At 34.5% G+C, this 25,909-nt stretch overlaps 1 protein-coding gene across 9 annotated transcripts in view; it reads right to left on the bottom strand.

Moving 5' to 3' along the window:
• Window positions 1-25,909, bottom strand: part of LOC143252335 (disheveled-associated activator of morphogenesis 1-like) — a 116,144-nt gene that overhangs the window by 72,681 nt on the left and 17,554 nt on the right. Inside the window, exon 1 of one of the 9 annotated variants that reach the window (XM_076504300.1) lies at window positions 3,729-4,720. The exons of the other annotated variants lie outside the window; for them this stretch is intronic. Coding sequence (XP_076360415.1) covers window positions 3,729-3,749 — 21 coding nt within the window. The 5' untranslated portion in view covers window positions 3,750-4,720. Of the gene's footprint in view, window positions 1-3,728; window positions 4,721-25,909 lie in introns of those variants that run through there. 9 annotated transcript variants of the gene reach the window in all.

Genomic DNA, 25,909 nt, shown 5'->3' with positions numbered 1-25,909 from the left:
AAAACCTTTATCATTTTTACAACATTATATAAATTCCTGAAATATTCACGAAGTTGCAAATACACATATATATATATATATATATAAAAAAGGACGTGTGTGTGTGTGAGTGTGTGTGTGTGTGTGTGTGTGTGACTGCCATAACATTAAGATGAAAGAACCTAGATACCTGAAATTTTGTACCCATACTAAGTGGACCCTGAGAATGTCCAACTGAGTATTATTACTTACCCATGCGAGTGCGCATCTTTTTATGAGACAAACTAGCGAAAAAAAAACATGCGTATGCGCACGTGCATTTCTTTAAATTAGGAAAGCTACCACATACGGACGGAAAAATAAGTTTTTTTATATTACGAATAGAAATCACAGACAAATAGGCATGTATGTGCGCGCGCGCGTATGGTATTTGTATATGTGTAACAACTACAGCTTCAAGATCAAAGAACCTAAAAAGCTGACAATTTTTATCCAAGCTAAGTGGACCCTGAAAGTGTGCATCTGAGTATTACTTATCTTATCCACGTACGTGCACGCGTGCGCATCTTTTTTATAGTGGTTCTTTATATAAAAAAGTAATATATAGAAATGTCAGCGCGTTTTGGGTTTAAACAAGGCTTAGCAACAAAAGTAAGTAGGTTATACTTTTATGCTAAAACGGGTTCAGAATACACACACTATCAGCCTAATAACCTGAACAAAGCCACATACTTTCACTGGTAATGAATAAACAAAGCAAAAATTTATTTCATAAATGAGGTAATTAGCGTACCGAATAAGCTTGAGGGTCTTGTTTGTTTGTTTCTTTGTAGTGAAGCATAAACCTACACAATGGGCTATATTTGCTCTACCCACCACGGGTATCGAAACCCGATTTCTAGCGTGATAAGTCCGTAGATATGCCTCGGTGATACTGGGAGAGGAGATAAGTTTTAAGTATCCTAGTGTAGATAAATCAGTATTTTAAAGTGAATAGCAAAAGCGTTCTGAACCAAGACCCGATAACTTTATGAGACAATGCACGAGATTAATTCAAGAAAAACATGTTTATTATTCGTAGACACACGAGTACGAAACTTTTTTCTGAAGTGAAGTATTTGACTGAGAACTGAATTATCTAGTTTCCAAAATAAATACAAACATTATATCTATTTATATTGATTTTTTTTTTAAATTGCAAGTAATTAAGCCTTATGAATATTGCGTTCGGAGTTTCTGTCTTTAGAAATTGTTATCTCGTGAATCTTAAGCTTTGGCTACACTTTCTGGGTGAACTTTTTGAATAAGCCACTCGTGATGAATTCATTCTATAATAGCTTTTGATATTCTGCCAAATCTCGTATACGTTGAGAATGTTATATTAAAATGTCGTTAAACGTTGCCATGTTGGGTCAGCGCTTTTTGATGACTGTGCATTTTGACAATAGCTTTACAGTATCGTCTCATTGTAAAATTCTTAGTCATATGTCTGTCGTACACTAAGAACACCCCCTCCACGCTTAACATGAACCATTTCGTCTACGAGAACAAAATTTATCCATAATCGGACGATTTAACGACTGTATGTATTCGTATGGAATAGCATGAATTCCCTTTTCATTTTCCAACTGCTTAAGATATGCTAAAATTAAAATGCAATTAACATGTCATAGAAGAACCTATTGCTTTTTAAACATAGATCCTTATTGATTATTTTGCACTCTGTTGCCTGGGGCACGTCGACAGCTTCTGCTACATCCTCTGTATTTGTGGATTCACATTTGCTACAAGATGTAGTACTTTCTTAAACATGACTGTAGTACGATTTGTTGCAGGTGTGTTTCTCAATGGTCCTGGGTTCCCAAGATGATCTGTATTCCTTTGTTTTCAATACCATTACGTACAAAGAATATCCTAGCCTTGGAAATTCCATACCCTGATCTAAACACACCTTTATGATATGAGAGTATGAAAATTTTGCATAGGAAAGGACTGTTCCATACTCCTTCCCAAAAGCTACGAGTTCGTGGGAACATTATCATACCTACAAAAACCCAAAGAATGTCAAATAAATTTCATATGTATTAAGTTCAACCACGGCGGCTGTTGTTGTCTTATGCCTTGCTGATGTGCATGCTCAAATTCGTTTTATATATAATGTCTTCAGTCTTCTGTATAGTAAATTGATGTTTGTATGATAACGTTAAGTAATTTATTTGGACTTACTAGGATGATACTGGTGTAAAACCTTTGATAAACTCACTTATCATTCTGATAAAGTTGATGCTCGAAATAGCTTTGTTGTTTACTGATTTATTTTACAGTAGGTCCACTAATTATGATTATTAAGTTAATATTGATGTAATTACTTTTGATACGCTAATCACACATCTACAATCGACAATGGCTCACGAAATCTGGCATATTAGTCACACTTACATTAAACTGTTATTGCTGGTATAATAACTTTTAAACACTAATCAGCTACTAATGTGATGTTGGTGTATTAACTTTTGATACTTTAATTAGAGTTAAATTAGCCCTTAATACTGGTATAACGACTTTTAAACACTAATCAGCTACTAATGTGATGTTGGTGTATTAACTTTTGATACTTTAATTAGAGCTAAATTAGCCCTTAATACTGGTATAACGACTTTTAAACACTAATCAGCTACTAATGTGATGTTGGTGTATTAACTTTTGATACTTTAATTAGAGTTAAATTAGCCCTTAATACTGGTATAACGATTTTTAAACATTAATCAGCTACCAAGACGATTTTTGTTGAATTACTAAATGCTAGTTATTTCTGGACATTAATTTTTAGTCTTACTAAATGTTTTAAAGATTTCTTTAATAAACAACATGCTTATATTCGAATCTTCCGCTAATACTATGTTTAAGTTATTGCCATTCAAAAGCGCCCATAAAACTTTCAGTTTAACACTAATCTTTGCTCTTTCGAGAGACTAATAAGATATGATGGAGTGTGTGTTTTCTTACAGCAAAGCCACATCGGGCAATCTGCTGAGCCCACCGAGGGGAAGCGAACCCCTGACTTTAACGTTGTAAATCCGTAGACATACCGCTTCATTAACGGTGGGCAGATATGATGGAATGTTATATACATATACATGCAACACTGTGATGCATAAGATTCGACAAATCTATAATATCATGGGAACGTTATTTCAAAAGGCCAGTGTTTCATGTTCATCTTTAATCGTTTCACTGCCACGTTTATAAACGAACTCTGCCAGTGCCAGATTTATTATTTATTACAACTTGAGAAACAAAAAAAAAAACACGTTTTAATATTTCGTTACTTACTGAAATTCGACATGGGTAAATTTGTAACCAAGTACCATATCTTAGTAATTGTACAAAATTCTAAACCCCGAGGCAGTGCTCTAAAAAAGAAGCATGTATGTTGTGCCCACTGCAGTAAAAGAGTTTACGAACTTGTTTTAACCTTAAACAAACATCAGTGAAATAATATAACAAAATATACAAAAGCTGAACTCACGATATAACGTGGAGATTAAATGTAGAACTATTTAAACACACGCAGTTACATGTATAAAGGATGAGGCGAAAGTGTTGAATTTCATGTTTTATATTGAAACAAACAACAGTTCAGGTGGTTTAAAAGTACCTTCGTATAATACCAACTGTACAATAATGTTCACTCCACCCGATGGTATAGTAACTTTTGCCCCACCCTACATATACATAAAATGTCTTACCTTTTTTGAAGTATGGTGCATGCAGGCAACACGAAGCAAAATATCACCATCAACGATGTATTCAGAATCAGTTCTGTCACAAGAATATTTAATTTTAAGTCTACACCACGAATATTGCCGATCTACCAAAAGGTAGAAATATGAAAAGAGTTTCGTGAAAAAACAACAACAACGAATAAAACTGTCTAGAATTTTTAAAATGTTAATCACTCTATTCTACAGCAAAGTAGTTTTACCCCCTGAAATTAATCGATTTAATAAAGCCTAGTTACTCTTGTGTATAACACGTATAGAACACGAAAAGCACTAAAACTTTGCATTCAAGTGACGTTAACTTCAACATATACACAAAAAAGTGTTTGCACTACAGATACTCCTCTTCTTTGACAGTTGTGGCAGCGCTAATGATAAAGAAAACACAGCCCTAATGCAATCATCTTCACCACTTAACCAAATTGAGCTGAACGAAATAGAGGAGCCACATTTCTTCAGCGAGTTCTTATTATTGTTCAAAACAACTGATGGTAGCCAACTGTGGTGATCAGTTTTGGCCATGTGGCAACCGAGGAGTGCAAGAAAATCATTTTCTTCTGCGATGCACACAATATTTTTTTTTTATAAGTAGCACTATACGTAATTCCTGCCAACGATAACAGTTGAAAGCTGGGGTTCAGATTGACATGTATACCGGTGACTGAACCCTAAACTGACAGGACCCAGTATACTTTCGACCGGTAGCTATGACTGCAGGGGCCCGCCCTTTTACTTCCTGCCCTTCCTCTGTCACCCACACTGTTTTGAAACCTCTGATTCTGTCCACTGAAACCTGGTTTGTTTATTTTCATACAACTGTTGTGTGAAAATAACGTAACAAAAGATAAACAGAAGCAGTACAAAGAGCAATATTTGCTCCTGCTATTCTCTAACACAGGCAGCACTCAAAGAATTGAACCGCGTGGTTGCTTATGCGTAAGCACGTGCCTGATTCACCCGCAGTCATCGCATATTTAAACCAGTTGAAAAAAAAAAAAGCCCGAATCGGCGTCGTCACATTAGAACGACATTGACTCGTGTAATCTAAGTGGAACGTCAGCTTGAATAGTCTTCCTATAGTATGGCTGTCTATTTCTATGTGCTAAGAACGAAGAAATTGCATTGTACAATTTCAACAAGTAAATACACCTTTAAAATGAATGAACGCTAAGGAAAGAAAAGACCAGTTTCTATTATACTGATGAACAAAACTAGGTACTGAATAAACATTGTTATTTTTTTTTAATCAACCAACAGCGCATCTGACCTTAAATGGAAATCACTACCTAACTTCCTCATATCAAGGCCTCATTAGCCTAACCTTGGTATTACCTGTTTAGTTTGTGCATTGATAGCTGTGAGGAAAAAATTACTGTTCTAGGCTACCTACCTAACCTTAGGCGTTTAAGAGAGGAAGTAAGGCACGTGGATATTAAAAACAAAACCACAACGTTAAAATACACAACTCACATATCATTTTAGTAATCAAATAAGTATAAGTTAAACTAAAAGTTTCCCTGGATTATAACATGATTAAATAATTTAAAAATAATTAAAGAAATACAAAATTAGGAGATGCGATTCTGTAAGTTAAATAATTGTGTATAGTTGAACAAAATAAAGATAAAAACTAATTAAACAGCAGCAAACCTATCCACGTTGGAGGATTTCTTTTTTAAGAGCTCAAAGCTGAATGCACAGGAGGGAAAAAAAAGAATTGTATTAGCAGTTATTTTCTTCGTAAATGAACGAGAAATTTTACACATAAAAATTTCATGACACATCAAACTAGATAATTATGAACTTGTTCCACTCGTAACCACGTGTAATTTCACAGAGTTGCTTCTTTCCGGTGAAATGCTTTCTCGCAGTTTTTTTGTTATTAGACTGAGCAACAGTAGCAGCAAACTACTACTGATAATAAAAACAAAACAAATATTAGCATATATTTACATATAAAGGCCGACACTGTCATAATTAGTTCGTGATTCTGTCCTCAAAACAGTATTCTGGCAGAACTCTAAACTCGATTCTGTTTGAATTTTCAGAAGGATAAAGAAGAAACGTAAATTTTTGAGTGAATCAAACAGAGTTTTATTAAACAACTAAGGCAAATATTTGAAATGAGTTCATGCCTGTATTGTATAATTACTTTATTTTCGTTAACTCATTCATGCTATTTAATATGGGAGAATAACATCTGAAACACCCTAAGTTTAACATTATTTAAATCTTATTAATTTATGTAGTAGAATAACGCTTCAGTTAAGCCTTACTATATACAGAACGACGTTAATGAGATGACTTTCAAGGCTTCACTGAGCTCACTTCAGTACGATTATTTTATCCTACGAAAATTAATGAAAAATATTCACTGAGTTCACTTCAATATGATTATTTTATCATACGAAGATTAACGAAAAATATAAAATTGCCTATACTAAACAATTCTGTCAAGCTGTCTTTGCCAGCTGTCTACAAATGATACATTACGGATGGTAACTCTAAGAAAAGAAAAACTTTTATCCCAATAATGCTAGTCTATCTTGCAACGCGTTAAACTTGACATTTTTTTCATTCTATAGCACAAGCAGTGGTAACAGTGTTGAGATTGTTTCCGGTTATTAGGCCTGTCTGTCTATCTATAGACAATGGCAACTATCTTTTCGCGTTATTTCAAGGGATTGGTGTTTGGTGTAATCTATTTGGCTATCAAGCGGTAAATACAATATTTTGTATAATGTCTTCTTACTATAACGATTACCTCAAGCAGTTAGTAATTCATTCTGTCTTGATCAGTGATCCTTTTTGTGTGTTATAGAACCACACTAACAAAAACAACACCGTAGGTGTTTAAGAATAAAAGCCATGGGCGCTTAAAGACAGAAGTCTCTCTTCGCTTGGTACTTAAATCAAACAAAGAAGCTAAATATACGGAAAAGAAGAAAATAAATGGAAAATAAGGATAAAGGGAAAAGCGGAAATATAAAAATTAAGAAAGAGAATTAAATTATATGGACGTTAGGGAAAAGTCCACTACGAGAAAAAGAAAACGAGTCAAAACAGTGCTCAAACATGTAGCAGAATTATGTGAGAGAAAACAAATTAGAAAAGTACCAAGATAAAAGAAATGACCTAATCATAAAATAATAATACAGTCTTGCAAGTGGTATTCAATACAGTTGCCAAATAAAAAGAATGTTTACAAACATAGGAAGAAATTAGCGTACTGCCTTAAAGGGTCATGAAGCAATAGAAAATTACATTCAGAATGGGGATTTTGGAATAAAACAGTGCATGATGACAAGATCATCAACTGAGGAGTCAGAGATATAATTGGCGTCAATGGAGTCAGAATTGACTTGAGAAGGTACATTGATATGATGAAGAAGTCTTAATTGAGTAGAAGTATGACTAGTCTCAGTAGATGTTGAAATCTTGAGAAATTAACAAGCTAACTGACTGTGAGAGAAGTGAAATGAGGTGCACAAACAGAGCTGATGTCTAGCTAATTGAGCTGAACAGGAAAAAGATTTGGTTAAACACTTAACTGAAGAAAGGAAAGATGTACCACATGGCTTCTGAGAGTCGTAAGGAAAGATGTACCACGTGGCTTCTGAGAGTCGTAAGGAAAGATGCCCCACATGGCTTTTGAGAGTCATAAAAAAATGTACCACATGGCTTCTGAGAGTCATAAAAAAGATGTACCACATGGCTTCTGAGAGTTATAAAAAAAGATGTACCACATGGCTTCTGAGAGTTATAAGGAAAGATGCACCTCATGGCTTCTGAAAGTCATGATGAAAAATCTGACACCAAGACCAGTAGACAGAGAAGAGGATCTGTCTGTTTGTTTGGGTTATAAGCTGACTTTAAAAAAGACATTAATTTTACCAGCAGTCCTTAATTTCTAAGGTTACGATGAGGATGAAACCAAGAGCCATTTAATATAATCAGAAGAAAAGACCTTATGTCGACCTTAATAGCCGGCAGGTGAGTGTTAAGTTAATCTGAAGTGATAAACATAATCTTAAGAACAAAATGTTAAAATCTTCTTGCGAGGAGGAAGGACTAGAATATCTCCCTTTTGTAGCCAACATACAGCACTGAAGAGAATTACAGGCACGATCAAGTTGAAAAGTATTTGGTCTGATAGGGTTAGGAAGAAGTTATCAGTGTGCAAACATGTGCATTTGATTCAATGAGAAAATAAAGGAGACTGAAAAGGAACAAAGCAAAATGCCATACACAGAAAATCCTGAAAAAAATGTATTTAATAATTGGTTTTGTATTAAGTTGACTATATTGGATTTCTTAATGTCACGGTCCCTATTGAATGAGTTTATTTTTCCTTGTACACACACACATAAAAGTATGTGTGTAGCTAGCACGGAATGTCTTGAAATATATTAATTTTTATCCTTAGTCTCCATTTTGATTTGTGTGATAGATTTATCAGATGTAAATGTGAAATAAAACTTGTCTTCTAAAGACGGCTGTTATGGGTATTAAACATTTAATTAAAATAAAGTACAGAACAATGTTTTGGCCTTCTTAGGTCATCTTCAGGGTGAGAAAAACATCTGTCTTTAAAATAATTTTTTACTTCAAGTGGGTTTCACGTCATCATAAGCAAGAACTGGATATTACCAACATATTTTTTTTTGAACATGTGTGTGAACCGTATAGCATATAATACAAAGTAAAAACCTCTCTGTAAACATTTATATATACATACGTATTTTTCTCTGTATTGTAAATCGACGACGTTTCAAACTTTTTATGAAAAAAATATGTACATGTTTGTCATGATCTTTTTCTAGACTGTATGATATTAAATTGTTATAGATTGAAAACCTTAGAAAAACAATACTTTACTGACATTTACTCGCAACTTTATAGTTCTGTTGAACATAGCTTATTTTAATCTATTTGACCTTTTAACTTCGTGAGTGGATGTGTACTTACCAGGATAATTACTCGGCTTTGTTTCCATCAGCATGAAACCATTACATTAAATTTAGGACATAGAGAGACAGCCTTCTTCTAATTAACTTTAAGTGTGAACATTATTAACTCATTTATGCTGAGTGTATATTCTACATCATAAGGGCTCTCTTCATAATGTCGTTTGTCTACTTAAAAATGCTTAATGACAGTTATTTGTTTTTAAGTTACTTAATATTCTCCAAAAAACAAACTTATGTTAAATGGGTATTCTTTTACATGTCGGTAATACCAATTGTAATTAGTGTTTATGGCAAAGCTATTAGGTTTATCCACCACCGTCCGTAATAATGATATACTGACCAACTAGTAAGACGCCAGTCAGTATGGCATCTACTTTCAGGGATTGACGGTTACTTTTAAAGTACAACCACAGCTATATAAGTATCTCACGGATTCGAACACGGTTCAACTTTTCCAGACTTAATTTGTAACCTCAAGGCCAGCCAGTAACAGCAAGCTGTGGCCAACTAGTAAGACGCCAGTCAGTATGGCATCTACTTTCAGGGATTGACGGTTACTTTTAAAGTACAACCACAACTATATAAGTATCTCACGGATTCGAACACGGTTCAACTTTTCCAGACTTAATTTGTAACCTCAAGGCCAGCCAGTAACAGCAAGCTGTGGCCAACTAGTAAGACGCCATTCAGTATGGCATCTACTTTCAGGGATTGACGGTTACTTTTAAAGTACAACCACAGCTATATAAGTATCTCACGGATTCGAACACGGTTCAACTTTTCCAGACTTAATTTGTAACCTCAAGGCCAGCCAGTAACAGCAAGCTATGGCTAAGTGTTGTTGTTGTTGTTGTTGTGTATCGTATTTTATAAAACATTATATTTGGATAAAATGCTGACCTTAGAGTAAATGATGGTTCCGTTTCACAATAAATACTGCTTTAAAATTGCATGTCAACCGTCGTGGATATTAAAAACTTTAACTTCTCAAGAGATCAACAGTCATATTATACACACACAAAATATATAGTTGTTTTACGAGGTATTAAATACCAACACTATTTCCTGAATCTTTGGCTCTAAGCCATATTAAATATAGATAACCGAGACATTATGACATCTTTTGAGTAAATGACAGCTACAAACAAATCCCGAATTTTACAACAAACACCGCATTAAATGTATACACTAGCTCCTGGAGATATTAGTAACTTTTAACTTCCTGAGAAACCAAGAGTCTTTTCATCAAAAAAAATGTACGGGGCTTCCATTACTTGTTCAATGTTAAATACCTACATAGTTGTCTGGATGTTTGGCTCCAAGCCATTTCAAATATAGACAACCGACACTCGTCTGACGTCACTTCTTATTACACTTTTTAGTGTAATCTCTGAAGAACCGTCCAGTTTGCTTTGAACAGACTGTTGTAAGACAGGGACCTTGGCCATCATGTGTTCACGTCAAGTAATTATATAAGATCTATGTCTAGATATAATGATATCGCATTTTCTCTGTGGTTGGAAGTCTTGAATAGGTTAACTTTGTCTTTGTGTACAATAAAAAGTGCCGTTTCTTTGAATCGTAGTAAAAGTATCCGTAGAGATAATGCATGACAACATGCCCATAGATAGACAAAATTCAGCAGAACTAAGAGCCAGTAAAACTGTGCGCTCATTTGTTTGGTTGTCAGAATTAGCTGTACAACATAAGCACTAGTTGAAAAGAAACACCGCATGATGGCATTTAATAGATTACTAGCCTTAATTGTTCCAAACGAATTTGTGTTTAAATCAGTATTTTTAATGACCGTCATTGAGGTCTTAGGCCTACTGCTTAAGAACAGTTTTGTGCTTAAAGTGGGTGTTATTTGTTGATGTTCCTGAATAAGGTTTGGTGTCAGTTTCAAAAATACGAAGTATTACAAGATTAAGAATGGGACAGTATCAGGAGTGGAAATCTACCGGTTCTCACCGGAACTCATTGTTGGTTCCTTTTTGAAATCTGATAAAAAAATGTTATTTTATTTATTTATTTGTATTACGTTTGAACAATGCGTTGTGAGTTAACAGATACACTATGGAGAACTTAATACTTCATACATTAGGTTTTGATTGACTGATTATTTGGAACTAAGCACACAGCTACTCAATGGACTTACTATGCTCTGCTCACCATTGGTATCGAAACCCGGTTTTTAAGTGTGTAAGTCGTAGACATGCCTTGTGCATTAGGTTTGGTTTGAATTTCGCGCAAAGCTACACGCGGGCTATCTGCGCTAGCCGTCCATAATTTAGCAGTGTAAGACTAGAAGGAAAGCAGCTGGTCATCACCACCCACCGCCAACCCTTGGGCTACTCTTTTACCAACGAATAGTGGGATTGACCGTCACATTATAACGCCCTCACGGCTGAAAGGGCAAGCATATTTGGTGTGACGGAGATTCGAACCCGCGACCCTCAGATTACGAGTCGAGTGCCTTAACTACCTGGCTATGCCAGGTCTCGTGCATTAGGAGACAAGGTCCTGAGAAAGACGAGTTTTAGTATATTTTTAAGTCGATATTCCAGAATGTATAACTGATGGACACATAATAGTGAGCGAATATACCTTCAACATAAATAACTTGATCCAGATCCGGCATGGCCAAGCGTGTTTAGGCGCGCGACTCGTAATCTGAGGGTCACGGGTTCACATCCCCGTCGCGCCAAACATGCTCGCTCTTTCAGCCGTGGGGGCGTTATAATGTTACGGTCAATCCCACTATTCGTTGGTAAAAGAGTAGCCCAAGAGTTGGCGATGGGTGGTGATGACTAGTTGCCTTCCCTCTAGTCTTACACTACTAAATTAGGGACGGCTAGCACACAGATAGCCCTCGAGTAGCTTTGTGCGAAATTCAAAAAAACAAACAAAAACTAACTTGATCCAGTTGAGCTTGTGGATCCAATAAAACATGACTGTCTTGTTTATCTGTATATGGATATTATTATCTTAAACTTACTTTGTTACTTCTTCTAGAAGTTCTCACAAAGGGCAGAAAATTTAGGGAAAAAATAAACCAAAGTAACGTGCACAGTGAAAGAGCAACAGTATTTATTGAAACCTATTCACTTCCTAAAAATATTACTGCGCTACAAAAAGACCTTTCATTACTGCAGTAATATACGAGGCGGATGTGACATATGTCGACGTGATCGTTTTACATTTTCACGTTGTGTTTGTAAGCATCAGTCTATAGTACGTAGGAGTGAACTATAACAAGTACTTAGTATACATTTCAAGCACATGTAACGAAGCTGAACACTCAAGTGACGTTAGCAGTGTTCACAACGAAACCTACAGCAACTACAAGACCTAGAAATAATAGCTTGTTACTTGAAATATATATATACGATCGTGTAAGAATGATAAAGTATAGTGCAGCCACTTGAAAGGAATTATTCAAAAGTTTTTTTTGTTTTTGTAAGTCAGATGTTTGTCATTCGGGATCGTTGACGTTCAACATCCTGAAGAAAAACAAAACGTCAAAGAAACTGTCAGCACTAATCAAACACGATCTTCATAAACGAAAGAAGGAACAGCGTGTTACAAAGATTTCCACGCCCAGCAACAAATTGGTCTTGTGAACACTGGTTAAATGTTACCTTAGGAAATGGCATTTCTGTACATTGTTAGTACTTTTATGAATTGAAGTTTATCACGTTATTCAGTGCTAGAAATTAAAATAACTGAATGTGTGAAGCCTTTCTGTGTACAGAAAGTAATCAAAACATGGTATTGTGTTATTTCTGGTTAAGTGGAATAATGCTAACATGGTGTTGTGATATTCACAGTTTGGTGGGATAACATGGTGTTGTGATATTCACAGTTTGGTGGGATAACATGGTGTTATGGTATTCACAGTTTGGTGGGATAACATGGTGTTGTGATATTCACAGTTTGGTGGGATAACATGGTGTTATAGTATTCACAGTTTGGTGGGATAACATGGTGTTGTGGTATTCACAGTTTGGTGGGATAACATGGTGTTATAGTATTCACAGTTGGGTGGGATAACATGGTGTTGTGATATTCACAGTTTGGTGGGATAACATGGTGTTGTGATATTCACAGTTTGGTGGGATAACATGGTGTTGTGGTATTCATAGTTTGGTGGGTAACATGGTGTTGTGGTATTCACAGTTTGGTGGGGTAACATGGTGTTGTGGTATTCAGTTTGGTGGGATAACATGGTGTTATGGTATTCACAGTTTGGTGGGATAACATGGTGTTGTGGTATTCACAGTTTGGTGGGATAACATGGCGTTGTGGTATTCACAGTTTGGTGGGATAACAGGTTGTTGTGATACTCACAGTTTGGTGGGATAACAGGGTGTTGTTATACTCACAGTTTGGTGGGATAACATGGTGTTGTGATATTCACAATTTGGTGGGATTGCATGGTGTTGTGGTATTCCTGATTCAGTGGGATAAGAATAACACGGTATTGTAGTATTCGTGATTCAAGAATGTAATGATAGCATGGTATTGTGGTATTCCTGGTTTAGTGGAATAATGATAACAAGGTGTGGTATTCTTGTTTCATTAGGATAAGGGTCAACAGAAAACTTCTCTAACAAGACGTTCGAAAGTTTGGATAAATGGAATGTTAGAGCAGGAGCATAGAAGATAAAACAAATTTGACTAACACAACAAAGTATCGTTTGTTTCAGATAATTGGGTAATTCGGTTTCCAGGATAAGAAAACAACAGTCATACTGAATGAAGAAAGTGAGACAAGTTAATTTACACAGCCGCTAGCAGGATAAATACAAGAAAAGTTAACCTCTTCGAAACGTCACGCTGATCTTCTAAAAAATCAGAATCAATATCTAAAAAAGAAACCAAAACTGAATATGGATGTCTTGCATGCGACGCCACAAAACTTCCTGTTTCAAACAACGCCGCAATATTGGACGTCAAACATACCAGTCTAGCAATCAACCTATACATATCAGTGAAGCTTTTCATGATGCCGGTGGTGTTTGAACGTCATATTTGGTAAAAGGTACGAATCAGTAACTCCATGGCTGTTCATTTTTTCAATATGTACTTTTTATTCAGAAAGTTAATTTGAGTTACGATGTAAGATCACACGATACTAGAAAACACATTTTTCTCTCTCTCTCTTTCTTTGTTTCACTTAACTCGAACTTAAAGAGATTTGGCAATCGATAAAAAGAATTGACGTATAGACCATGTGCTTTTTTAACAACAGTGCAAGACCTCTATTAGCACGGTTCCCTGTATCTGGCCAATCAGGAAGGAAAGAAATGCATGTGACAACCACAGAGGATTCTCCAAACCCAAGGTCAAGCAAAACACAATGCAGCTACCAGGAGATAAGTTCCATGACCGATCAAGTGCAAAACATAACGCCTTAGGTTACAGTTTGTCACGTGATCTCAACCGGATTTTGAGAATTCCAGTGTCAGAACTTAGAAATATCATGTATTTTTATAATTAATATATATACACTACGGAAAAGTGATAGTACATTATATGCAAACAGTATGTAATACTAGCACACTACAGAGTTATGATTATGTAAGAAGCTATTTTTATTTATCGGTGTCCTCTCGTAAATTTCAGTTTTATTTATTCGAATATAAACGAAAATTGTGATAATGATAACACGGTATTGTGGTGTTACTAGTTCAGTGAAATAATGGCGAACCATTAAGGCAGTTGCGCTGATTAGCACCTTATACCTAATTATGTGAAACATTTCAAAATTTGAAAAAATAATTAAATCGTAATTTATTAGATGAAATTTTATGGTATTCAGAAAACGTGTTCGAGATTGAACATAAATAAACGAAAATTGTTAGAGATTTTAGAATTTATTTTAAACGTGGAAAAGGCTCATTGTGAATCTATATAGCTTTTGTAGTTTTTGATGTGTTATAATTAAGGTACGTGTGAATGATTTTACAAATTACGTAAGAAAGTTTACAAATTACCACAGAAGCAAAATAAAACGAAAATTGCGCACTCTTAACGCTTGAAAGAAAATGACAGCCAAAAACTCTAATATCTTAAATCATAATATGAATTATCTAAGCATTCAAAGAAGCTGATGGTTGTTATCATAACAAGGCTAAATAAGACGTTGTTTTGTTCACGTGGTTCTACTGTTTTTTTTTTTATTCCCGACAACTGGTTGGAAGGCTTATTTATAATCTGTGCTTAAGTGGGCCAGTGGAATTTTCTTGACAAGAAATATTAAATCTTACCAGTGAACTCTCTTCTTTTTTCGTGTTTGTTTCTTTTTTAACAGGTTCAATTATAACTCAGAAAAAGCTTTTAAATATTATTGTTATTCGAAAACTATGTAACAAATTTAAAGATTGAGGAAAAATAAGGGTGGCAATGAATTGGAAATCTGTTTCAAACACTAAATATTTTTCTGTAAAATTAGGTTATAACTGTGCCAATAAATTAGTAGATTTATAGAAGATGCATTATGTAGGATACAATGGTTACAGGTATATTTAGTATTGGTTATCGGTGTGCCCCTTTGTAGTGGATAAATGTGTTGAAATTAGGTAGATATATATCATAAAATGTGTCATATATCATAAAAGATGTGCTAATCTGTAACTTCTCTAATTATAATCTTCACGCATAGAGTCCAGACAAATACGTAATAAAAGTTTAATGGTATACACGTTTCTGTATTTCGTATAATCTTACAGCATTGATCGGGGTTTGTGTCTGAAATACAGAAGTGAAATATATCGGACTATCGCTTTACGTACTGAGACACAAAGGATCAGGTGCTAGGACTAAGTATCACTGCAGTACCTATGAAATGGCACAAGTGATAAAAGCTATATAACGCAACTATAACTACGAAATAGCACCTGAAGTGGCTAATGATAAATAACAATAATGTTATGATATACTTTCAAAAGGTACTAGGATTACTGTTTCATCAATGTATAGAGATAGATATATGTTCAGGTTAAACAACTGTGTTACAGTTTAGTACTAACACAACATGTGATACGGGATACATAACACTGCTGTGCCCCTCAACTGATAAAACACAAACTTGGATTACATAACACTGCTGTACCCGCCAAATGATGAAACAGAAGCTAGGGCTGCATAACACTGCTGTACCCACTCACTGATAAAATACGAGCTAGGGCTGCATAATACTGTCGGAGTCACATGTTTATAAAGCAGACTCTAGGGCTACGTAGCACTGTAGCATCCATGTACTGATAAACAGAAGCTAGAGCGACGTAACATTTGAAAGACACTATAGATCATAAGATAAAACATAGCTCTAGCTGTATATTGACACAAGTGGTGCTGTAGTGGACATAACTGTATAATACTTGTTAGATATCAACAACATTACCCCTAACTAGCACTGACGTAAGAATAACATGATTAACTAGTGTTGTTTTAGCTCTGTTTTGACACAAGATGTGATGGATCTACTTAACTCTACTGTAGTTAGTGTTAGTTATCACTGATGTAGATACATTAGGTTCTCATGCTAGCTGTAAGAACGTACATCACAAACTTTAAGTGTTAAAATCATACTGTTGTAGGTGCTTTCCCAAAACAGCAGATGTTATAGAAAAATGTCATTGCTTTAGGAATGTTCTAATGTAAGAGATACTAGAGATTTATAGCACTGTAATAATGGTTTCTGATACGGTGGAAACTGGAGATAAATAAATTTACCAAAGTTATAAAATTAATAAAACTTGTTCGAGTAAATTATACTTACTTCAGCAATATCGAGAAAACTAGAATTTTAAACCACTCTGAAGAAACAACAACTAAAACTATTTGTCACAACTGTAGGTAAGTACTAACAAAATAGGTGGCAGAGCGAAACAACACTATCGGAGCTGTGCTAGAGCTAAATAACATCGTTGTAGCTATGCGTTCTAGAGCTATATATTGTTGCTGTGATTATTTCCTAGCGTTACACGTGTTACAAGTAGTAACAACATTTTGGCTATATAATCTCACAATTGGTTCACTATTTTGGCTATTTAATCTCGCCATGAGTTCACGAAGCAGATGTTACAGTCAGATATCACTATTTTGGCTATATAATCTTTCAATAGGTTCTTGTTATACGAATTGGCAGTGTAGGTCCTAGTTCAAGTTCGATACGCAAAGTTTCTACAACAGTTTGATACGTTTTCTAATTTCTAATTAAAATCCTAAGAAGTGATTGTGTCAATTAATAAAATCTAATAACAGTTATAATACGGTTTTTTGGTTAACTAAAATATCATTTATTTAAAAATAAAAAATGTAGTTTTAAATAAACTGCAAAGTTTTGTTAGGTTGTAGTTTTTCATATATTTGTTTTGTGATATAACCTGATCATCCACTAGCTACTCTGAAAAATCAAAATCTGCTTTTGAACTTTTATTGAATGCCTAAAATTACTATGTATTCAACAAAAATACATATGCATTTGTTTTAAAGGTATGTATATTTTTAATTTCCCACGAATGTGTTGATTAAGATACTTTTTACGTTGGTCAGAGGGAGCAGTTTTCATGATCATTAGTTTCTCCAGTTATTGAGCGGACAGCAAGATCCACCAATCACTGAATGTCCTCTCAAGTTCACGTTCACGTCTCGTCCAGGGTTCGTGACGTAGAAGACAAGATACAAATCTTTCATCTTGCTGGTGCCAGTGGGCTGTCCGTAATGTCTGTCATTTACCACGACTAAACTGTCTAACAGTGATTACTCCACGGCCTAGATTGTATTGTTTATTTACAGTAATTTGCTACAATTATTGCCCCAATAACGCACTAGTATTATTAGAGGTATTTAGTACAGGTGATGAGAAAAAAGGTAGAAATACTAATCTTATGACGTGTAATTACAAACGTTCTATTACAATGCGCTAACTGAATGGAACATTACAAGAAAGGGTTTTATTTTATAGATTATTCCAGAATACATTCTCCCTAATCCAACTGGATTTTTAAAGAAATTAATTTATCAATGTAGTTTTACTATTTTAAGTAAAAAAATACAAAATATAAAAGTTATATTAACATAACTTCTTAATTTTTTAATGTTTCATATGGTTGACTTTTAAAATTAAAAATATGCTCAGAAAATAAACCAAAAAACTACTGTGTTTACGTATTCATTGTTTGTCTGCGTTATACTCTCTTAAATTCACCACTTGCAGTTAGCTATGTAAATAAATTATTCTATAAGGGAGTTATTTTTTTATTGTTTTTACCTTTCATTCATTCCAAGCACTGTTCATACTCAGAGTTTCGGGCTTAAAGAGCAATTAGGGCTTTAATTCTTGAAAATAAGTATTAAACAATGACTCATTGTTAGTGTTATATGACGTAGGTAGCTTGTTTGTTAAGTGTGTTATCAATTCTGATCAATGTTGATTCCTAATACACTCATAAGAGAAAAAAGGATTTTAAATATAGTCTGAAAAAAGGTTTACGTTACCACTATGTGCAACTCTAGCCGGATCTTTGGTTGTTACATACATAATAGCTACACAAAACAGGACTTGCAAACATAACCTCAACAGAAGCTTTCACACGACCTCTGTAACAGATAAAACAGTGTTATTGTATATTATGATTCATCATGAAATATTAGCTGTTAATGAGGTGAAACTCTAACAACTAAAATAAAGTTTGAACTAAGAACTGCAACCGTGCGCGCACCTGCTGCGATGTTGTTGTTGTTGTTGTTTTGGGGAGAAGCGAACCAGCATAAGAATGTGTATTCTTCAGTGAAAGAAGCTGTAATGACATATATTGATTGTTGGAAAGATGACTATTATTGTTATTTTTCCATAGTTATTTCTGCTGATGGTGAACGACCCCAGAATAACTTTACTATGTGGTATAGGTTTACAAAATTTGTCAGAGTACAATGAAATGAACCTTGGAGTTTTATAATTCTTTAGAAGTTATAACATTTCCAATAATCAAACTATAACACAATCTTTTAAAAACAGAGAGCAAGGGTTAGCTTTGTGGAAGAGTTTCAGCAAGCCGAGTTCAAATTCTTGCGATACTACAAAGTATCCATGGCACTTTAATCTGTGAATGCGTTACAAGAATGACAGTCAAGCCCTCAGCATGGATGATGGAATGTAAAGTGCTTCTGACTGGCCGCCTTCCCACTGATCAATAGTTGGAAGATAAATCTCAGTAGCTTTCGGTTTGAGCCAGTGATTAGGGCAATTTAGTTCAGTCAGTATTTCACGGAGTTTGATTTTTGTAGAAATCAGGCTCGTTCCACATGTTCATTGTCGTCCAATTAATGAAGAACAAAGGTGAAACTGGAGTGATTTCCAGCTTGTTGTGTCCTCTGATCTCGACCTTAACGTTATTTTATTATCACATCTTTAATGTGTATCTTTTAATTCTATTAATTTTACTAATACTAACGATCCATCTTTCCACGAACACTATTTTCATCACTAGACCCGTTCACCTGACAATGGATCTTGTTGATGAGAAGGTAATTTACCTTGTATACAACCTTCAATCCAAATAAATCACTTCACTGAATACCTTTCCTTCTTATAAATACAGTTTGTTTTAAAGAATTATAGCTTGAATAATATAAAATATTTTAAAGTTAATTTATACAAAGCATAGATGAATGGTAATACGGTGTATTTTTCCTTGAACGCTGAAGTAAATAAAATTAAACATACGTCAAGGATGACACTTCATTGTGTATTAAAACACTGTATATGTAAATAACTGTACAAACGAAATATTACTTGACGTAATGTTTCACCATTAGGTGGTTGGAGTGTGTGTGTTTTTCTTATAGCAAAGCCACATCGGGCTATCTGCTCAGCCCACCGAGGGGAATCGAACCCCTGATTTTAGCATTGTAAATCCGGAGACATACCGCTGTACTAGCGGGGTGCAGGTGGTTGGATTCATATAAATTATATTTCGTGACTGATAATTAATATCTGTTAAAGCTGCAAGCTGAGCTGATGACAGTATTATAATTTACTTCATTAATTGTATGTAATACGTATATGAAAAGAAAGGCATAGTGATTTGACATTTTTCTCTAGAAAGGAAATTACCATCATGAAATATTTAACACAGAACTAAAAGAACAAAAAATTAAAGCTTTAACATAAGAAAAGTTTCGAAATTGGTAAAAAAAATAGTATTAAATTTCACAACTGTTAAAAGACAACATTTAAGATCTAACAAGTGAAAACATTTTTTTCAGAGACTAGCCATTCATTCTTAGTATGTTATGAATTGTTGTTCAATCAGAAAGTTGTCTCAACTCCATAGAGTTTTCTATGGAACTTGCTGCAAAAATAACTGGAGGTAATAGGGCTTATCTTCTGAAGAACAAAAACATTATAATTCTCAGTTCTTCCTTGAATTAATGTATAAAAGTATAGTTAAGATATATTTAACTAATCTTAGAGCTTTCTCCTTTGCTTCGGTATGATAAGCTTTTGAATTCTGCTCTTTTACAACTAGTCTAAAATATATCTTTCGTCAGGAATGTTCTCAAAATTTTAATAGGCTTGCGTGATGCTTAGAATATAACATTTTTTGTTAACCGAATGTCTAAGGATTGTAAGCATATACTAAATTTGCATACACCATGGCTAGATATTCGAATCACTTTGGCCCTGTGTCCGATTGTTTGTTTTGAATTTCGGGCAAAGCTACACGAGGGTTATCTGCGCTGGCCGTCCCTAATTAACCAATGTAAGACTAGAGAGAAGGCAGGTAGTCATCACCACCCACCACCAACTCTTGGGCTACTTTTTACCAACGAATAGTGGGATTGAGCGTCACATTATGACGTACCCACGGCTGAAAGGGCGAACATGTTTGGTGTGGGGGGATTTGAACTCGCGACCCTGTGTCCGAACTGTTCTGGAGAGACAAAAACCATACTCAAGTGTTAGTACAAATACTTGTACAAATTGGTATAAGTTAAGGTTTTTTTTGTTCCCTATAAATGTTATTCAAAATAGTCGGTGAAGTCTGCAGCGTTGAATTTTATTATACGGCTCTTAATCTTTTCCTTTGAATTTCGGTAGTAAATAATAATTCCTTTTTGTCCTTTTTCCTCAGTAGCCAGTATAGTCTCAATAGCAGAAAGAGGATGACCAGTTTGTAAACAGACGTAATGCAGGATAATTGTGAATAATGATTTTATTTACTTCTACTTCTGTGTTTCTTTCCTTTACTGTGCGAGTTCTACTTACTCTGTATATAAAATTTCCGAAATCTGCGGTTCATAGATACTTCTAAACTATTTGTTGTAGATTATTGCAGTTGCATACCACATATTGAATCAGTTCTTAAACTAGGGTTGTCGTTTACAAGCGATGGGTAAACAACTTATGCGCATGGCGCTAATATTATAGTTCATCCATTCTTCGAAAGTTTTGTTTTTGTTATATAACTTGTATAATGAAACAGTCGAAAGATGATATGCCCAGGCCGTGTTTCTAACACAATAATTGATATATTGCGTTCTTCAACATAAAGTGATCGATCAAATGATAATTATATCTGGTTACTTAAAGTATATGTTGAACGTTAACTCGTTAACCATGTAAACTGCTACGAGACGGTGACAATGGATTTTCCCACCACTTGATTTATAATTGTTTCAGAACATATATTAACACAGCGTAAACAAAGGTAAATACATTCGTTTATTATATATATATATATATATTAATAAAAAATTACTAACACACGCTTATAAATGTCCAGTAAATGAAAAGTAAAACATGAATACATAAACCTGAAGAATCTAATGTTGAACTAGCTTACTGTCAAGGCACGAACAAAAACAAACTATAATCACAAAGGTTCTTGAAAGAAATTGTATCAGCTTTACTTTGTCAACGGTTAAACACAGAGCAGGAGTTATTATTTTATAATTTAACACCCATAAAGGTGTTAATAAAGGTAAAGATAATATATGAGGTCTGTATTATCCACGCCTGATGATGTGAGGTTAAATTAGTGAAATGTTATGAAATATATCAAATTATTTACACCTGATGTTACCAGATTATATTGGTGAAACGTTGTTGCCAGGTTAACCTAGTGATATGTTGCGAGTTATAAGAATAGTTTGGTTTGGTTTGAATTTCGCGCAAAGCTACACTAGGGCGATCTGCTCTAGTTGTTCCTAATTTAGCAGTGTAAGGCTAGAGAGAAGGCAACTAGTCATTACCACACATCGCCAACTCTTGGGCTACTCTTTTACCAACGACTAGTGGGCTTGGTCGTCACATTATCACGATTGATAGGGCGGGCATGTTTGGTGTGACAGGGATTCCAACCCGCGACCCGCGGATATACTAATAGCTCTTGCCCCGATTTTTCAGTCAGTGCAGAAAATGTAATATGAATAAAAAATTTAAACTTTTAAAGACAAGCAGAGATTCGTATATGCGTTACCTATATATTAATATTGGCTATATTAATATTGAAAGTTTTAAGGGTACAAAACGTATTGAAACAAGAAAGTCAAAACTACAATAATCGAGTTACTTAAAAACAAATTCCATACTTAGGCAGATTACTGTAATTAAGTGCGAGACAAAGTAGCTATAACATTTTTTTTTATAATTCAAGTAACTCAGTTTTTGTTGTCGTGACTTTCTTGTTTCAATATCTGTGTAGCATTAAAACATCTTATATCCAACTAGCTGGATGACGCATATATCGATCTTTACTTGTCTTCATAAAAGTTTTATATTTTTATTATACTTGATTGCTTGCTGTTTATTAGTTTTATTTTTTTGCGCGCCAGACATATCGAGAATGGAGCGCATGTATTCCTGATCTGATTACTCATCAAGGTCTCTACCAACTTATCGCCAAATCCAATTATATGCTTGAAGTAGCAATTTGTCAGGTTTATACACACACACAAATATATATATATATATATATATATATATATATATATATGTACACTAGAACCCTTTTCTGTACATGAAAGAAACCATTGTGACCCCAGATAAAAGAGTTCTGTGAAAGAATTTGAGTGATACGGTTCGTCAGTTTCTTTTCTGTACGCTTATCTGGAAAAGTCACTTACTTACTTACTGAAATGGAAATTCGTTGAAATTTTGATCCACTCTGTAAACACGTATATAGCGATTTAGGTAACTTTATAAATACAATAAATAAGCTATAATTTGTTCAGTCAATACTGTGAAATAGTCATTATTAATATTCACACATTATTACGATTATTACGGATGTCATTTTGCTTTATCACGATCCATACTTAAGTACCACGGTACTTAGTCTTTCTACTGTCACACAAGAACAACGGTGCTTATAACATTTAACATGCTCCAAAGTAGTAAAGCGAAACGGCTAAATGCATAAATGTTCGTTCAGTCATCAGCTGATCGTTCTTGTTACTCACAGTTAAACTTAACGTTGCTTTACGAGGTCTAATCAGTAGAGAAGTGCACTGAAGTTCATTGATAAAAGTGTACAGCCGAAACGTTCTGAAATAAGGTTTTGTTTAACATGAAACCAAAGGTCGTCTGAATTACTCAAAACTGCAAAAAATACTTCAGTTTGCACTATAACTATGGATTAGATCATTAATTATTCAAATGAATATAGACACTAATTGTATATTGTATATACTATCCAAATACAAGTAAATGAAAACGAGGAATAATATTTGTAGGTTCTCTTAGTCTCTTACGTGTGGCTACGTTCAGTATGTTTTGTTTTGTTTTAATTTCACGCAAAGCTACTCGAGGGCTATCTGCGCTAGCCGTCCCTAATTTTGTGGTGTAAGACTAGAGGGAAGGCAGCTAGTCATTACCACCCACCGCCAACTCTTGGGCTGCCCTTTTACCAACGAATAATGGAATTGACCGTCGCATTATAACGCCCCCACGGCTGGGAGGGCGAGTACGTTTGGTGCGACCGGGATTCTAACCCGCGACCCTGAGATTACGAGTCGAACGCCTTAATACGCTTGGCCATGCCGGGCCACAGTATGTTTATACTTTCACAATAACAAATTACTTACAAATAATCTCTAACAAGCCTTTACCAACAAAGTAAGAACAATGAAACAAGAACAAAAAGACGTGGTTCACACAAATTGCGTTTGGACTTTCGAGAACTAGATTCGAACCTCTTTCGTGGAATAGAAAATAAAATAAAATCATTAAACGTGAGAAATACATTATCGTTAATTTTGTAACAAGTTCCTAAAAGCTTAAAATTAATTATTATTAATTATTTAAATATTTATTTAGTCACATGTTAACTCATTCGTGTTATTAATATAATAAATTATTTAACTACTTATTTATTAATATATATGGAATTATTCGTGTCATTAACAAACTATTTCATATTTTTAATGATACAAAAATATTTTTATTACACCGTCTGTTAAAAACAACAAAAAATTGATTATATGGAATTATTTGTGTTATTCTGCCATTATTATAACAAATCGCTTCTTAGTTGTTGTTTTTCATTTTACTGTGCGTCAAAAGTAAACTCCGATGGTTTATTAAGTTTAGCACCCATCTATTTACTTATAAATTTGTATTATCCGTAGCGGAAGAGGATATTAAATGTCACTGTGGTCTTCTTGAAATAAGCCGCTTAAAATCAAAATGGCTTTATCAGAGGATCGTGCACACACGTCACGTTTATTGTTCCTAAACCTACTTTTGCTGTTGTAATAATATGCAGCAGAACGGTTTATATAGAATGTAGAATAAGGCAACTCAAGCGCAAACCTTTGAATACTAAACGCAAGGTAGGCAATACACACGTGTATTTATGATACATTAAACAAAATTAGAGGAAGCTAATGATAATATCGATAAAAACAACACAGAGTAGCAGTTAAACGTGAAACTATAACTTTCTAGAAAGTATAAATATTCCTTTTTTAACTTTCAGACTCTAAACGTTTTACGTGATTAAAGGAAACTTCTTGTTTTCATGTCCGGTTTCATATGAAAGATTTTTATTACTATTTTCACATTACGTTAATAAAAATGAGAAAATATATAGCTGGAATGGAAGACGAAAGCCTTACCACATTGGATCTATCTAAAATATTATTTACATGGTCTGGCACATCTACTTAGTTTAAGTTTGTACCGTGTAACGAATATGGAATTTAAATTCAACTGCATATATAATAAGTTACATTTGTTTTACATGCAAATAAATCATTACCACATACATTAAAAAAAAGGTGTCGATCCCAGTGCCTTGAACATAGAATAACCAGCTACATAATTAACTTTCTAAGATATTTTTCTAAAGTGGCCATTTTTCACTAATTATCAACAAATACATGAAAAAAACAAAGCTCAAATATTTATACACTTTATTGTATTGTGGTTAACACCACAAGTACTGGTAGCATTAAACTATATACATATATGCGATCATACCAAGGGTACCTTACTTGTGTCACTGTATGATACTGACCTATACAGAAATTATTCGTTTTGGAAAATCATCGACAGTATGTTGCCATACTGTGATGTAATAAGAATGTTTTCAGTAATCAATAGTTATTTGTTTTGAATTTCACGCAAAGCTGCACGAGGACTATTTGCGCTAGCCGTTCCTAATTTTGCAATGTAAGCTATTTATCACCACCACCATCAACTCTTGAGCTGTTCTTTTACCAACGAATAGTGCGATTAACCGTCACATTATAATGCCCCCACGATTGAAAAGGTGAGCATGTTTTGGTATGACGGGGATTCGAACCCGCGACCCTCAGGTTACGAGTCGAGTGCCTTATCCACCTGGCCATGCCGAGTAATGGCCATTTAACCTATCTTTGTTTTAGTGCCAACCTACACAATGAGCTACCTAGTCCACGAGGAGAACCGAACCTAGCGTTTCATGTTGTAAATCTGTAAACTTACAGCTAACCCGTCGCAGGACTCAACGGACATTTCTTGTGAATTTTAAAAATAGTTGTAGTGACGCCTGAAAATTATTAAAACTCCTGGCCAGTGTATAAAAACGCAAACACCAAATTCATATTGAATGCTAGTCCTAACAGGTTCATGAGGCAACTTAGCAAGCACAAAAACAAAGACTTAGTGTTTAATTAACCTGT

Source organism: Tachypleus tridentatus, chromosome 6, assembly GCF_004210375.1.
Source record: "Tachypleus tridentatus isolate NWPU-2018 chromosome 6, ASM421037v1, whole genome shotgun sequence".
In the NCBI taxonomy this organism is placed as follows: domain Eukaryota; kingdom Metazoa; phylum Arthropoda; class Merostomata; order Xiphosura; family Limulidae; genus Tachypleus; species Tachypleus tridentatus.
The sequence above is the reverse complement of the archived record's forward strand: the minus strand, read 5'-3'. Positions and strand labels throughout refer to the sequence as shown.